This window comes from Monomorium pharaonis, chromosome 5, assembly GCF_013373865.1.
Source record: "Monomorium pharaonis isolate MP-MQ-018 chromosome 5, ASM1337386v2, whole genome shotgun sequence".
Taxonomy (NCBI): domain Eukaryota; kingdom Metazoa; phylum Arthropoda; class Insecta; order Hymenoptera; family Formicidae; genus Monomorium; species Monomorium pharaonis.
This window is the reverse complement of record NC_050471.1, coordinates 2,147,175-2,162,502: the sequence shown is the minus strand read 5'-3', so window position 1 is coordinate 2,162,502 and position 15,328 is coordinate 2,147,175. Positions and strand designations below refer to the sequence as shown.

The 15,328-nt window shown below is 32.4% G+C and overlaps 1 protein-coding gene and 1 long non-coding RNA gene across 2 annotated transcripts; both read right to left on the bottom strand.

The window, feature by feature from the left end:
• Positions 1–619: 619 nt before the first annotated feature.
• On the bottom strand, positions 620–2,567 carry LOC105838017. Its single transcript, XM_012683310.3, has 3 exons — positions 2,391–2,567; positions 1,157–1,313; positions 620–951 (listed from the first exon to the last, which is right to left on the bottom strand). The coding sequence occupies exons 1-3, from the start codon at positions 2,520–2,522 to the stop codon at positions 794–796; spliced, it is 447 nt and encodes a 148-aa protein (XP_012538764.1). The 5' UTR covers positions 2,523–2,567; the 3' UTR covers positions 620–793.
• A 7,298-nt stretch (positions 2,568–9,865) lies between these two features.
• LOC118645716 lies at positions 9,866–12,199 on the bottom strand. The gene is made up of 2 exons (XR_004963400.1): positions 11,761–12,199; positions 9,866–11,406 (listed from the first exon to the last, which is right to left on the bottom strand). It is a non-coding gene; the product is annotated as an uncharacterized LOC118645716 (long non-coding RNA).
• Between the last annotated feature and the right edge of the window lie 3,129 nt (positions 12,200–15,328).

The window sequence follows — 15,328 nt, the reverse complement described above, 5'->3', positions numbered from 1 at the left end:
TTATATTTCGACTAAGATTCGGAAGATCTTTATTTTTGGAAGGTTTTACATTTGTAGTAGAAGCATTCTAAAATATGATTAATTTTAACCTGCCCGTGCTGAAGGATTATTTGCGGCTTAGTATGGATTTGAACAAACGGAGCATTGAAGCAAACGGATGTAAGTTACTTGTTTATTTACACGTTAAAAAATCTTATATACGCGGCTTGTGCCAATTTTGAAAGTTATGAATGATTATTGGTCAGCAAGAAGAGATATACGTGAACTCCCGGGATGAAGTTCACTCGCTTAGAGCGGCATTCAAATAAGCACTTTGCTAGAGACAAGAGAATAAATTGTAAAGAAGAGAGTTTTACACAATCTTTATGAGCAGAAAGAAGGTTTTCTGTATAGACTGGCTGATTAATTGTAAGTAAAATTATCTTTATGTAATAAGTACGAAAAACTTTCAACGCGTGTTTTTCTCGAAATCACGTTTACCAATTGAAATAATATTTCAAAAACCCGTTAACCAATTGAGTCAGAATTTTACACAAATTTTCAGCATATGTAGAATTAAACTAAAAGAATTTTTTTAGAGCGCAAATATAGATGTAAATTTTATTACAATGATATTGTTTTGATTTATCAAGACTCTTTTATTTTCGTGCAGAATACAATGAAAGAAGTACAGAAATGTCTCATCACAGTTAATAAATTTTCGTGGGATATGAGAAAAGACACAACTTTTTAATATATTTTTGTTATAAATGAGTTATAATAAATTCTACTTCCTTTCTCATATACAGTGTATTTAATGCGATGCTGCGACGAGTGAGACGTAGGATTTCGTGTTGGCAGCGGCGCGAACATTGATGCTGCCACTGGATGATCCCAGGGTCGTCGACTCATCGCATATTACAGCGTAGCTGCCGTTCTCGTTCACCGCACTGAGATAATGAAGAATTCCTCCTACACAAAGAAGAATCTTTTTTATAATAATATCTTTCTTAAATTAATACTTTTTAATGATATGCTTGATTAATAAATCAATAATAAACTATATACTTTCATTAAGATATATTGTTTAGCATTTTCTTTCAATTTTCTGATGCAAGCATTTCACGTTCTGTCAATCGCAAGCAAGTTATACAAACTTTTGTTAACGTTTTCTCACCATTAATGGTCAGCGTTAAGGTAGTTGTCTGAATAGTATTTGTTGGATTGTTGAACTCGATAACTCGGCGGAAAACTTTTTCATCAGCATATCTTCTTCCAATTTCGAGGTTTCCGATAAATCCACTGGCAGCATGTGCCTCAGGCACGAGACTTTTCTATACAGATATAGTATAAAATATAAATTTCTCTCAGTGATTGCATCAAGAAATCTTTCTAGCAACACTCTTCTTTAAGCAATAAAATAATAATTTTTGGGGCAGAAAATGTATATATTATGGAATTAGAAATATTGTTGTAATATATACAATAAAATTTAATATAATATATCATATGTAATATAATATAATTTAAATGTATTAATATATATTTTCAAGCGTATATATAATATTCAGAGTGATTACTCTCTTACAAGAAATATTTAATATACACACGCTGATTATGAAGAATCAAAACTATTGAAATTACTAAAAGTACATTATTAAAAGCATTTAGAAAATAATACAGCAATACCTACCCATTTGTCGACAATTATCAATACTAAGTTTAAAAAAAAATTTATTTTTCCAATTTTTTTTGGTCAGGATATTAGAATCTATGTGTTTCCAATCCTCGATATTACTGAATTTAATTTAAATTTTAAAATAAATTCGAACAAATTTTAAAATAAACAATAATATGAACTAAAAATTGACGATTGTAATAATTAAAATAATTCCATGACCATTAAACAACACTTATAAAACAATCAAAAACAGATGACGTTATAAAGTTAAATTAAAAAATTATTTACTTGGTAAGATCATATCAATGTCTTTGCTCAAAACAGAAATTTAATATTTTGAGATATTAAAATGTTTTATTTCTGTCTCCGTTATTCAAATATTATAAAATGTTTTAAGTGGTGTTTAAAATATTTATTTAAGTTATTAAAACATTTAAAAGTTTTAAAGTTTATTTTTTATTATAACATTTTAGTATTTTAAATCTAAACATTGTTTAAAATTAAAATATTTTAAATATTTATAAAGCAAAGACAGTAATAAAATATTTTAACATTGTATCATTAAAAATTGTATCTTTTTTCGAAAATAAGTTAAACCGAGTTTGAAATTAAGATGAAAATAGACCTAAATGTTTTAATTGTGTTATTTATGTACATCCATACTCGCGGGCTTTTACCTTTTCTATAAGAATGAATTAATGTTTACAAAGATAAATTATTATTGACTCACCAGTTGCGTTTTCGGCACAATATCTTTCTCATCGAAGTCGATCTGGACTCTTCTCGATAGCGACAGGTCGATGGCAGTGACCGCCTGTAAAAGGCCTAGAATCGCGAAGACGACAACAATCGGACGCGACATTTCGATACGGTTTGATCGGATCGTGAGGTGCGTCCGTTTCTTTTATAGGGCAACTCAAGTGATGCACCAAGGTGAGCGTGCCTTATCTGCATGGGCACTTTTATGATTTCTCCACCGATGGTGGCCCTACCGAGTTTCTTCCCCGTAGAATACAAATAAGAAAAACGCGACCGCGATGAAGGCACGTATGCCGTCCGTCTGGTTCGCGGAGCCTTGCGTGGCCGACGAATTCTCGCGGATGACCCTCGAAAAGAGTATCGGCCAACGAATTGGTATTCAAGACGAGGGCTTGACGCCCAGGTGCCAGTAATAAAAATACGATCTGCTTTTTTTGCTAAAGTCCTTATCGAAACTATCCGCGTGGTCACGGCGAAAATGACGGAACTTTCAGACACTCGATCGCTTCTCCGAACACGTGAGTTGTGAGCTTATCGAGTCTCGAAGATTTTTTATTTCCAATTTTAAAAACTGAATAAATATTAAAAACTTAAAAAAATCTGCATTTGTATTGTATTTTTTGATAAAAATAAAAATAATGCGCACAATTTAGTATATATAATATTAAGGATATTGCGTAACGCATTATTTTTAATACTACATATATATATAATTGCATATCTAACTGAAGACTGACTACAACATTTATAACTTTATATTTTCTAATTCTATTGAAAAGAAAATATATTTTGAATTTTATCAATGTTGCTTTCTGTGAAAAATAAGAATATCGGTAGTAAACTGTATCATCTTTCCTAGTTGTGTTAAGTGTGTAATAGTATTATAAGAAGAATATCTTTTAAGTTAAATAAATGATAAGAAAATGCTTATCGTCAACACCAAATCTTTATTTTAAAAATGTTGCACAACGTTTTAACCCAGATTTCAGGTTCTTATCAAGTAAGAAAATAATCTATGAGGTTCAAGAAAAATCGATATGGAAACACTAATCCATAAGTCCGTGCCCGCAAAATACAGATTTAAAATTTATAAAGAAATGTAGAATACAAGTTAGTTAAGCTATTGTCACATTCAAGCAAGTATCACAGACTTACCCTGGTGAAAATGTAAAATTGGAGCGTAAGTTGAATGTAAAGAGAGAGTAATAGAAGCGTTAACAAACCTTCTACGAAGCGTAAATTGAAACAATGAGATGTAAAAGAAGTGTTAACGCTTCTTTTACATTTCATTGATTCAATTTACGCTTCGTAGAAGGTTCGTTAACGCTTCTATTACTCTCCCTTTACATTCGACTTACGCTCCAATTTTACATTTTCACCAGAGTATGTGTTTCTAATTGTCTAAAAAATCGAAAAAAATCTTTATAAAAGTAAGAAACAAGAAAATCAAAGTGTGTACAGAATTGATGCAGTTTTTAAGTTGTTACAGAAAGATCGGCGATTACTAAAATATGTGTTGTGTAGAGGGAACAGAGATCAACAATTGTAAATACTATTGAGATTTTATACGTCCTTTTATAAGCTAATAATATTCTTATAGTTCTTAATAAAGAACATTTCTGCGATCTCTTTTTTTCTTCTGTTACTCTCAACATGTAAAATTCGAAGTTTAGACCAATTTAAGCCGATTTTGAAGCAATAGATCCATGAAATAAATATGATATTTAAATATTATTTATTATTGCAGCATTATAGCAAACATTTCAACATTATATTTGAAGTAAAATTATGTCACAGATCTATTACCCCTAATTTAAAAGTAACTGTAATTAGTTACTTTTACAAAGTAACTTTCCCAACCCTGAGTTAAAACGCAATGAACCAATATCAATGTTAAACAATAAAAATATGAAAATTATTTGTAGAAATAAAATAATAAAAAAAAGATAACCCATCAAAAATTTTACAAAAAAAATTTGTCAAGTACATAAACGTATTCAAAAATGGGACAAGATCAATACAATTGGATACAAGTATATTTGAAAAAAAGACTTAGAAAAATCTTATAAAATCTATTAAAAAATTATTTAAATTATTTGTACAAATAAAATAATAAAAATAATAATGCATCAACACATACATAAACACATTTAAAAATAAGACGAGATCAATTAGCCAAATATATTTGATAAAAAAACTAAAAAAAATCTTATAAAATCTATCAAAAAGTTATTTAAAAAATGGAAATGTTATCAATAATAACAGATAATCAAGCAAAAACTGATAGATAGTAAAACAAAACCCAAGCCACATTAATCGCATTCTTGTATATATAACTTATTGATATCAATAACATAGTCTTTTAAATATTGAAAAAATGCGATCCGGGCACGCCCAGTTTTTGCTTCACTATAATCCCGTTAGTTGATTTTAATCATTCAATTATTTGATCATCAAGTCCGTTTATTGGTAAATATTTTAATAAAAAATTATAATAAATAAGTTTTGTATAAATATTCTTATAATTGGCGCATTTACTTTATATTATTATTTGTGTAGAGAAGACAATAAAACAATAGAACAGTAAGACAATTTACTTAATATAATAGTTTTTTTTAGGGGCGCGCACACTTGGCGTTTTCTTTTACCTTTTTTAAAAAAGGTAATTTTGTTCGGATTATTATTACGTTTATATATTGTAATACAAATTTAAAAAATTATACATAAAAAATGTAATTAACTTTATTATTATTAAACTTACGGTATATATTCTGTTTAATAACTTGAACTATCGAATTATGTCTCCTTGTCCCCGCTTAGTTGTACATATTTTTTAACTGTGTATTTGCCTGTCTCTCTCTCTCTTTTTTTTTTTTTTTTTATAGAGGAGGAAATCTTCAAAAGACTCCCCGAAAGACCAGGAGAGTGTGGGATTCAACGGAAGGCACGTCGGACGAAAAGCCTCACCGCCGCCTACCCACTAAAACCTCCTCTTTCCTATAACATGACCTAATGGGAAAAGTCTGAAACAGACGGTAAACAACACATTTGCGAGCCCTACAACCCTAGATTGATTTTCCTGCCTAACCGTATTTCCATTTATTCGTTTACCTATTCACACATTCCTACCTACCCGTATCTCTACCTACCCGTATCCCTACCTACCTACGTTAATTTTTGACACTCTTTTGATAAATGTCTTCATTTTTCCGGCCAGATTGGACTCACCTTTCGTTGATCCTGGCCAAATCCATTCTAGCTGCATAACAGCCAGATAATTTAAGACATTTAAGTAATGGCGAATTAAACAAGTATATACATTTATACTTGTTTTAAATAAAAATGTTTTACCAAAAAAAATTACCGGGTAACACATACATACATTATGATCAAGTATATTATGTTTAAAAAATGCAAATAAAAAACATTTAGAACAACAAATCTATGAAAAGTCGCATTTATCTGTATTATTTATAATACATATCAAATAAAAAGATTTAATATAAATTTCATAAATTTGTTGTTTTATAAAAAAAATCGTCACTCACCGATCCGATGCGCAACGAGCGGAGTTATTCGGCCACGAAGCTGCGATGATACTGTAACACACAAATATAAGATTCAAATTAAAACAGTGCTTAAAATAATAAATATTTTTGAAAATTTTATAATTTATATATTAAATATTATATTATATATTAAAATAAATAAATAATAAAAATCATTTGTGCAAATGAAAAATATTTACCCCAAGGTTGCTCCGCTGAAGCCCGATGCCCTTCCTGGACCTCCTCCTCCTCTCGTTGCACAACTGAACACTTGCTACGGTGATTCTGTAACAAACAAACGCAAAGTCCAATTTAAAGCAGAACAGAAGGAACAATTAATATTGTAAAAAATAATTCAGAGAATGCAGCTCTGTACTTGGGCTCATTAAGTAAATACAATAATTAATTGATAGAATAATTTTGTAAAATACTTTAACATACATATAGATTGAAATTAAAATAGAGCTCACAATTGCTAATATAAAATGAAAAATGATTGTTACATATAAAATTTATTATTCTTTTAATTATTAATATAATCGTCATATAATTAATATTTTTCGAAAGAAAAAAGGCTTCATAAAATTAAATTTGTATAAAATTTTACGTGATTCTCGATAATGCTGTAATTTATCTAGTAAAACCGAATGGAAAAAACTATTGATTTTATACAAATAATAAGTTATACTCACTCCAAGGAATGACACTGCGGAATGACACGATGCCTTGCCCAGGCCTGCGTCTCCTCCTCCTCTTGTTGCACACTCGCGACACTCGCGAATAACATACTTTGTTTTCAAATAAATCGGTCGGCACTCCCGAAGCAAACGCGCGTGAAACTAATTAGACTAATCCATAAAACCCATGATACGACTTCAAATACAAAAAAGAGTTGCGTAAGATTAATTTTATCTTATTGTGGGTTTATTAGTAACGTTTTTTTTTAGGGGTGGAAAAACAGGTCGCGAAAACACGAGACGATGTAAAGCGCACGGCGAGATAAGCTTTAGTTTCTTAAGTTTATTTACTCGCGATTTTCCAAAATACTTTGTTGTGAATTTATTTAAAATGCTTCTATTTCTATATTTCAAGGGGGAAAGAGTAATTGGTTGCGACGAGCACCTTGATGGAGGCCCTCGACGCGGATAGATGTCCTGAGAGAGACATCGAAGAAGGGGAAGGACAAAATGATTGCGACGATCGCTTTGACGCTCTCGACGCGGATAGATACCTTGAGAGAGGCATCGCAGGAACGAGAAGTGTGGAGGCATGGGGAAGCAAGTCGCGAAACACGAGACGACGTAAGACGCGCGGCGAGATAAGCTTTAGTTTCTTAAGTTAATTTACTCGCGATTTTCCAAAATACTTTGTTGTGAAATTATTTAAAATGCTTCTATTTTTTTATTTCAAGGGGGGAAGAGTAATTGGTTGCGACGAGCACCTTGATGGAGGCCCTCGACGCGGATAGATGTCCTGAGAGAGACATCGAAGAAGGGGAAGGACAAAATGATTGCGACGATCGCTTTGACGCTCTCGACGCGGATAGATACCTTGAGAGAGGCATCGCAGGAACGAGAAGTGTGGAGGCATGGGAAAGCAAGTCGCGAAACACGAGACGACGTAAGACGCGCGGCGAGATAAGCTTTAGTTTCTTAAGTTTATTTACTCGCGATTTTCCAAAATACTTTGTTGTGAAATTATTTAAAATGCTTCTATTTTTTTATTTCAAGGGGGGAAGAGTAATTGGTTGCGACGAGCACCTTGATGGAGGCCCTCGACGCGGATAGATGTCCTGAGAGAGACATCGAAGAAGGGGAAGGACAAAATGATTGCGACGATCGCTTTGACGCTCTCGACGCGGATAGATACCTTGAGAGAGGCATCGCAGGAACGAGAAGTGTGGAGGCATGGGAAAGCAAGTCGCGAAACACGAGACGACGTAAGACGCGCGGCGAGATAAGCTTTAGTTTCTTAAGTTTATTTACTCGCGATTTTCCAAAATACTTTGTTGTGAAATTATTTAAAATGCTTCTATTTTTTTATTTCAAGGGGGGAAGAGTAATTGGTTGCGACGAGCACCTTGATGGAGGCCCTCGACGCGGATAGATGTCCTGAGAGAGACATCGAAGAAGGGGAAGGACAAAATGATTGCGACGATCGCTTTGACGCTCTCGACGCGGATAGATACCTTGAGAGAGGCATCGCAGGAACGAGAAGTGTGGAGGCATGGGAAAGCAAGTCGCGAAACACGAGACGACGTAAGACGCGCGGCGAGATAAGCTTTAGTTTCTTAAGTTTATTTACTCGCGATTTTCCAAAATACTTTGTTGTGAAATTATTTAAAATGCTTCTATTTTTTTATTTCAAGGGGGGAAGAGTAATTGGTTGCGACGAGCACCTTGATGAAGGCCCTCGACGCGGATAGATGTCCTGAGAGAGACATCGACGAACGGGAAGGACAAAAGGATTGCGACGATCGCTTTGACGCTCTCGACGCGGACAGATACCTTGAGAGAGGCATCGCAGGAACGAGAAGTGTGGAGGCATGGGAAAGCAAGTCGCGAAACACGAGACGACGTAAGGCGCGCGGCGAAATAAGTTTTAGTCTCTTATATAATAGAGGCAAAGGGACTCGCAACCCCAGTGCCCTTAAGCGCCACCACAGCATTCAGCCGCCCGACGAATCGGAGCGTTACCGGAGTTACCACGAGGAGGTAGCTGGGTGACTTGGTCGTGAGAGGCTTAGTGGACCTTACGAGAGGTCTTTATTGCGCATCACTCCCCGACAATGATACCCCCTCAAGAGTTTACCCAAAGGAACGTCCAGCCTCCGTGACACCCATACGACGTGGTTCTCAGGCCACTAGGATCTGTGGATCCCAACAACGAACACCAGTCCGCCGCACTGGACTTCGTAAAGCCAGGACAGCTGTTAAACCTTCGCTGCAAGGGCACGTTTCCTTAGGAGAGCGAGAGTACATGCTTACTCTCTGACTACATTAGCTCTCCTTCGGGCAACTTGCAGTATAGACGCAATTGCGGCACTCTCCCCGAAGGGACGCCACGTACGCCTAGAATAAGAGCTCAGAGCAGTTCAGCCACAGACTAATGAACTACTCCTGCTCCGACTGGGTCGTTGGTCTAGTGTACTTAGTCCGAGTTAATCTCAGACACAATGTCACATCGAAAGAACGCCGATCAGGTCTACTCAAGAGAAGGACGCGTCCCGACCCCGAGCCCAAAGAATCCGCAGAGCGGGTATCAAGAGCCCGAGAGGAGCGCCTCTGAGTACCATTGTCAACTCCCTTCTTATTAGTAGATGGCGTTATTGATGTGACAAATATATTGAAAATTTATATCAGTGATATGTAGCGTTATATTAATTGTACTACATACAGGTTGTGGCCCCTGTACATACACTAATATAATGCTACATATAATAAGAAGGAACCCTTAAGATATAAATCCATTTTCGGTTGTGGCCTCTGCGCACAGAAAAAATATACTAACGTTGCTGTCAACAACTTGCTGGTTGTGTATTTGACTGCACTCTGCTACATTCGATCGATTCGACGTAGCAACTCGGAACTCACTCGGAAACGGAACTCGGAACTTTCGGAAGTCGGAAGTTCAGAAGTTGAGATTATTCCGTCATCTCAAGTGTTTCCATCTGTTAGCGCCTCAACGTGTATAAAACGTGCACTTTGAACTACATAACCAATGTCTACGAAAACCCGTAGAGATAATACAATTTAATATATGGCTGCGTTCAGCAAAAAAAGCAACTTTATTGCAACTGTTGTAAAATTGATCTTTTATATGATTGATGGGTATGGCACTCCCGCCGACATTTAATCAGCGGTCCTTTTTCCTTTAAATGTGTATTTTTTATTTTTTATTTTTTTGTTCGTCGATAATCGCAAGTAAAAATCAAGCAATGTAAATTTTTTTATAAATAATTGTTTTGTTTTTACCGTATATTATTGTGATTGAATATATTTTGGTTAAATTTGATCTGTTTTTACCAAATGAAATTTTACAGGATAAATGACAACATTTTCTTAACTAAAGATTATGTTTTTAATGTAATTTCTAATTAAAATTTTACTCGGTAAAAACGGATCAACCTGTAGAGGCCCTCCACCACCCCCGTCGATTCTTAGTCGACGGTCCTCTTTCTTTAAATGTGTTTTCTTTATTTTATTGTTATTTTTTGTTACATAATTCAATAATACAACATAGTAAAATAAATTTACAGCAAATGCATAAAGAATACAGTATAATTTTACAATATATTTATTACAATTTATATAAGTTAGAATTTATTTCATATTAAATATTAAAAATAAAATTAATAAATTACAAATTATAAAATATTTTACAATACATTTTACAATATATTTTCACCACATTACATAAAAGCGACGAAATAAATACAACAATATTAAAATTCACCATTTGTATTAAATATTCTGGTATTAAAGAATAAAGATATAAACAAAGAATAAAAGTTTAAAAACAAAATTAGAAGAAAATTAAGAACAAACATTAAAATATTAAGAAAATATAAAGTGAAAAGTATATAAATTTAACACGCTAATTTAATAAATTGTGATGTATTATCGTATATCATGTTCTGATTTCCTGTAATATATCGGGCATTAGTATATAATTTTTAATTACATAACATTATAACAACAACAATCATATAATTTTTAATTACACAGATTGTTTCTATAAAATTAAAAAAAGCATTTACATAATTTTTTCGTATCTATTTACATAGAGTATTCTTATCCGTTTTCTATCTATTTTCTAATACCTATTTATTTTTTACATATTTCTATATATTAATATTTCTACCTATTCGTATGATTAATTATAGCGGCTGTTATTACCCCAGAAAGAAATAAAATTTTAAAAGGGAGTTTAAAACATTTCAAGTTTATAGTTAAATTTAGTTGATCGGCATTTATTTTATTCTATTTTAGTTATTTGACGGAATTTATCAGAGACGAAACGGCGCGCAGTTTCTAATTGTGCGCATACGTGCAAGATACATTATATATTTTTTATTATACTTGTAATTTATATTTGATGATGTTGAACACATACCTAACCCTCGCCGAGACTGCAACGGCGTCGAAAAAAATTATTTAATAAATTAAATATGCATGATAAGTTAATGTATATCATTCATTCAGGATTAAATGTTAAATCCTGATCTGTTTTAGTCAATCCACTTTAAAGCAATAGATCCATGAAATAAATATGATATCTAAATGTTATTTATTATTGCAGCATTATAGCAAACATTTCTACATTATATATGAAGTACAATTTTGTCACAGATCTATTACTCCAATTTTAAAAGTTTATTCATCACTCACCGATCGATGCGCAGCGGCAGAGATATTCAGCAACGTCGCTACGATGATTCTATAACAAACAAATGCAAAGTCTAAATTAAACCACGACAGAAATAAACATTTAATATTGAAAAAAAACGGCTTGCAACTCTGTACTTGTGTTCATTAAGTACAAATTAAATTCAAATTAAAACAGAGCTCGCGACTATTAATATTAGATGAGAGATAATTGTTACGAGTCTAAAATTTTTATTTTTCGATTATTTATATAATCATTGTATAATCAATATTTTTCGAAAGAAAAGAAGAGTTTATAAAATTAAAGTTGTGTAAAACTTTACGTGACGTTATATTCTTTATAATTTATCAAGGAAAAATTGAATAGAAAGAAAACTAATAATTCTATGTAAATAATAATACTCACCTCAAAGTTGCTCTGCCGGGGCCCAATGCCTTTCCCAGGCCTCCTCCTCCTCTCGTTGCACAGGACACTCGCGAATAACCGAATATACTACGATCGCGCGTAGAACTAATTAGACTAGACAGCCCTTTTAGTCCATTTACTTGAACGACACTCCCGAAGCAAACGCGCGACACGACGAGCCGGCTACGGTTCGTTTTCAATTCAATCGGTCGGCACTCCCGAACCGCGTTAACACGGCGCGACGAACCACAATTTTACGATCAACGACGTAATAGGTTTGTTTTTTATTCCTGCACTGCTGCACTGGTGCAATAAGTTAGAATAAGACAAATATATTTTTTCTCATTCTTACTTATTGCACTAGTGTAGCAGTGCAGGAATAAAAAACAAACTTAATAAGTGCAATGGGTACAGTTAGCTTCCCCCACAGGCATTCAAGCCCTTGGGGTACTGAGCCCTCCCACCACGACAAGGTCGTACCCGTGGGAGAGAAGATTTTTTCTGAACCTTTATGCAAACTTTAATTTGCTTAAAAAAGAAAAAAAAACAAATGCTGACCATATATCAGGCTATCACTGTGAAACAAAGGGATATGGATACTTGAGTAAGTTTTTTTACCAAAATATTTGACGTGTAATATGCATAGGTATTATAATCATGGCTACAAATATTGTAGAAATAAGTAAACGTCAAGTAATTCATTTTACATTTTATATATATCATCTGATAAGTGAACTTTATTGATTTCTTTATTTTATAGAGCTTCGTTGCAATCTTATATTTTTGATATCACAAGCGGAATTAGTTTATACCATTAAATATTTGTAACAACGATCATTATATATCGAAGCAGATATTTCGAGATTCTTGAAATAATATTACATGCACAAAATATTATTAATGATTAAAAGATTGACCTGCATGCAAATGAGCTATTAAATTACGAATTATTCAATAATTCGCTAAATTCTCGCCTAAGTATTTTTTTTGTATTTAAGTTATTAATAAATGATATGAATATATATGATATGAATATATACCGTGCGGTTTTTCTGTACAATTATTTGCGTTACCGGCTTTTCGTGCTTTACGGCACGCTCTCAATTCAGCAAATTACATTTAAATTATAAGTGCATGTAATATTTGTAAATAAAAAGAATCATTATTTGCCTATGTGTGCTTTCCAGCTAGACACAGTGTAACACAGTGTGAGAAAGAACATATCAGTGTCTCATTCACACTAGTAGACACTGTGTTACACTGTGTCTTGCTGGAAAGCATACTATATGAATGTTAAAAAGTAATAATTTTATAGCTGTTATCATTTAGCATTTTAATTTGTACTTTGTTCTTTCTTTTCTAATATAATATACTTTATTGAAATAAAACACTGTGATTTATTATACATTCGTTTTTCATATAGGAGTTTCTTAATTTCAAACGGACTTAGTTTTTGCAAAAAATTACTCGTAGTATTTGTTGCGCAAACATGTTTTGAAAAATACTTGAATTCAAATAATGACATGACAAGTTGTCTGTTCAAGACTCGGAGTACAAACGATAACACCGACTAACAATCCATCGCACTTATACATATACATATAAATCAAGGACTGTATACTACAACCGAAATATTTAAACTTATATAATAAAACGGTCTTTAACTTAATGTTACATGTATATACTCTGATGCATAAATTTTTTTATCCTGTTGTAAGTAAATACCAACTTATTCTCGATCAAATTGATTGCTCGAAATATTCTGAATTGTAAGTATAATAATATATAAGTGCTTACAATTAAAGCGTATAAAGTATTTTAAAATTAAATATCAAAAAATCAAATAAAGTATTTTAAAATTAAATATATTTCGTACATTAGACTTCAATATAGGAAAGTTTTATCGATGTAAAAGGCTAAAAATAACGATGCCTAAAAAATCTTGTAAACTTTATTACAACTTAAACGCATTTATGTTGAAAACTGACAAAGTAACATTTCATTGCAATTGTATATTTAACCATATAGTAACGGTTTAACTACAAACAAAAAAGAAAAATAGCGATACCAGTTTAATCGTATTTCTCGCTTGAGAAATTTATATCAACGTCAAAATGAATGCACATACGGGTTTGAAAGATCGGCTGGCGTCGATATTGTTGGTTTAGCGCTCGGAAAAAGCATTGTATCCCATGTGTTGACAGTAAGACACTTACATGTATATGTAATAAAAGTGAAATTTACGATAGATCGGAGAAGTAACGTGAGGTTTATGTTAATTTAGTTGGATCCCTTTAATATGAAAACCGAAAGAAAATATGGCTGTGCTGAAAAATACTGAAGAATACAAAATATAAGCCCAATGCATGCGATACCGACATTAAAATTCAATTTAACATGAAGACCAATAAACGCGACGAAAAAATGTACACGTATGGTAACGTTTGCTTCTTTCTCTCTTACGTTTATTATCGACATTTAATCAGCAATAAAAGAATATATTTTCCTCTAATTATTAATCGTTGCATTTATATGTCTTATATCCTTATATAACTATTTCTAATTACAGGATCAAGTATATAGAAAAAGAATTGTCGAAGCGCAAGAGTAAAAATAATAACGATGCAGCGAATAATACGAATAATGACAAGGGATCATATTGCTTGCCAAACGAAACAGGATTGCGCGCAGTACTGGATGCAAGTTAAGCGAGAAAATTTGAGGAGTGATTTTGAATGTCAGGCAAATTACGTTGTTAACAGTAACTTAGTAAGACATCTTACCTAATATGTATAATATATCCTGCACCTCTCATAAGTTGCACTTTTATTTATTTTTTAACTTTGTTCCATCGATTAATTATTTTGTTTTATTTTTCATCAACTTTTTTTTAGGTAGCTAGGAAGAGAGCTAGTGTAGCCACGATGTCTCATCCAACAGGTAACATACAGGATATGACAAAGGTAAATTATCTTGTTCTTAGCTTTGAATTTTCATTTTTATAGAGCTTGTATTTCTATGGGAATTTTCAATGTGGTTATTCTTTTACATTTCGCACTACTAACACAGTAATATGCATAAAGATTACTTGTTTATTTTTGTTCTCTTTATGTTGTCTACATTTTTTGTCTTGTGCTGTATACAGAACACTGTGAGGCAGCGAAATTGTTTCTGAATATACAACTTGCAGGAAGATATTTTTCAACTCCGAATTGCCGAAATGAGAGATCGAAAACCTAGATACGTACCGAGTTAGTAATATTGTGAACTTTTCTTTTTATAAATACTTTACGCTAGTATTTAAAATATCTATTAATTCTTAAGATATAATCATTATATAATATAAACTTCGATAATTAAATTATTATTATAAATTATTATAAATATAATTATACGTTTTTTTTTAATACATATATTTGTTCTAAAAACTTAAAGTATACGTTTATGAATTTTTACATTTTTTAAATTACTTTAAATAGATGAAACATTGATAGTATAAGAGATACATATTTATGATTATACCATTGAGATATACTTTTTTACATATTAGTACTGTAAGAATCTACTA

Bases quoted from the DNA above. Each gene is read 5' to 3' on its own strand.
- LOC105838017 (XM_012683310.3), bottom strand. From the start codon at position 2,522: ATGTCGCGTCCGATTGTTGTCGTCTTCGCGATTCTAGGCCTTTTACAG. The intron at 1,314-2,390 runs GTGAGTCAATAA...ATATCTGTATAG, and splicing joins TTGTGCCGAAAACGCAACTG to AAAAGTCTCGTGCCTGAGGC. The intron at 952-1,156 runs GTGAGAAAACGT...TTCTTTGTGTAG, and splicing joins CTTAACGCTGACCATTAATG to GAGGAATTCTTCATTATCTC.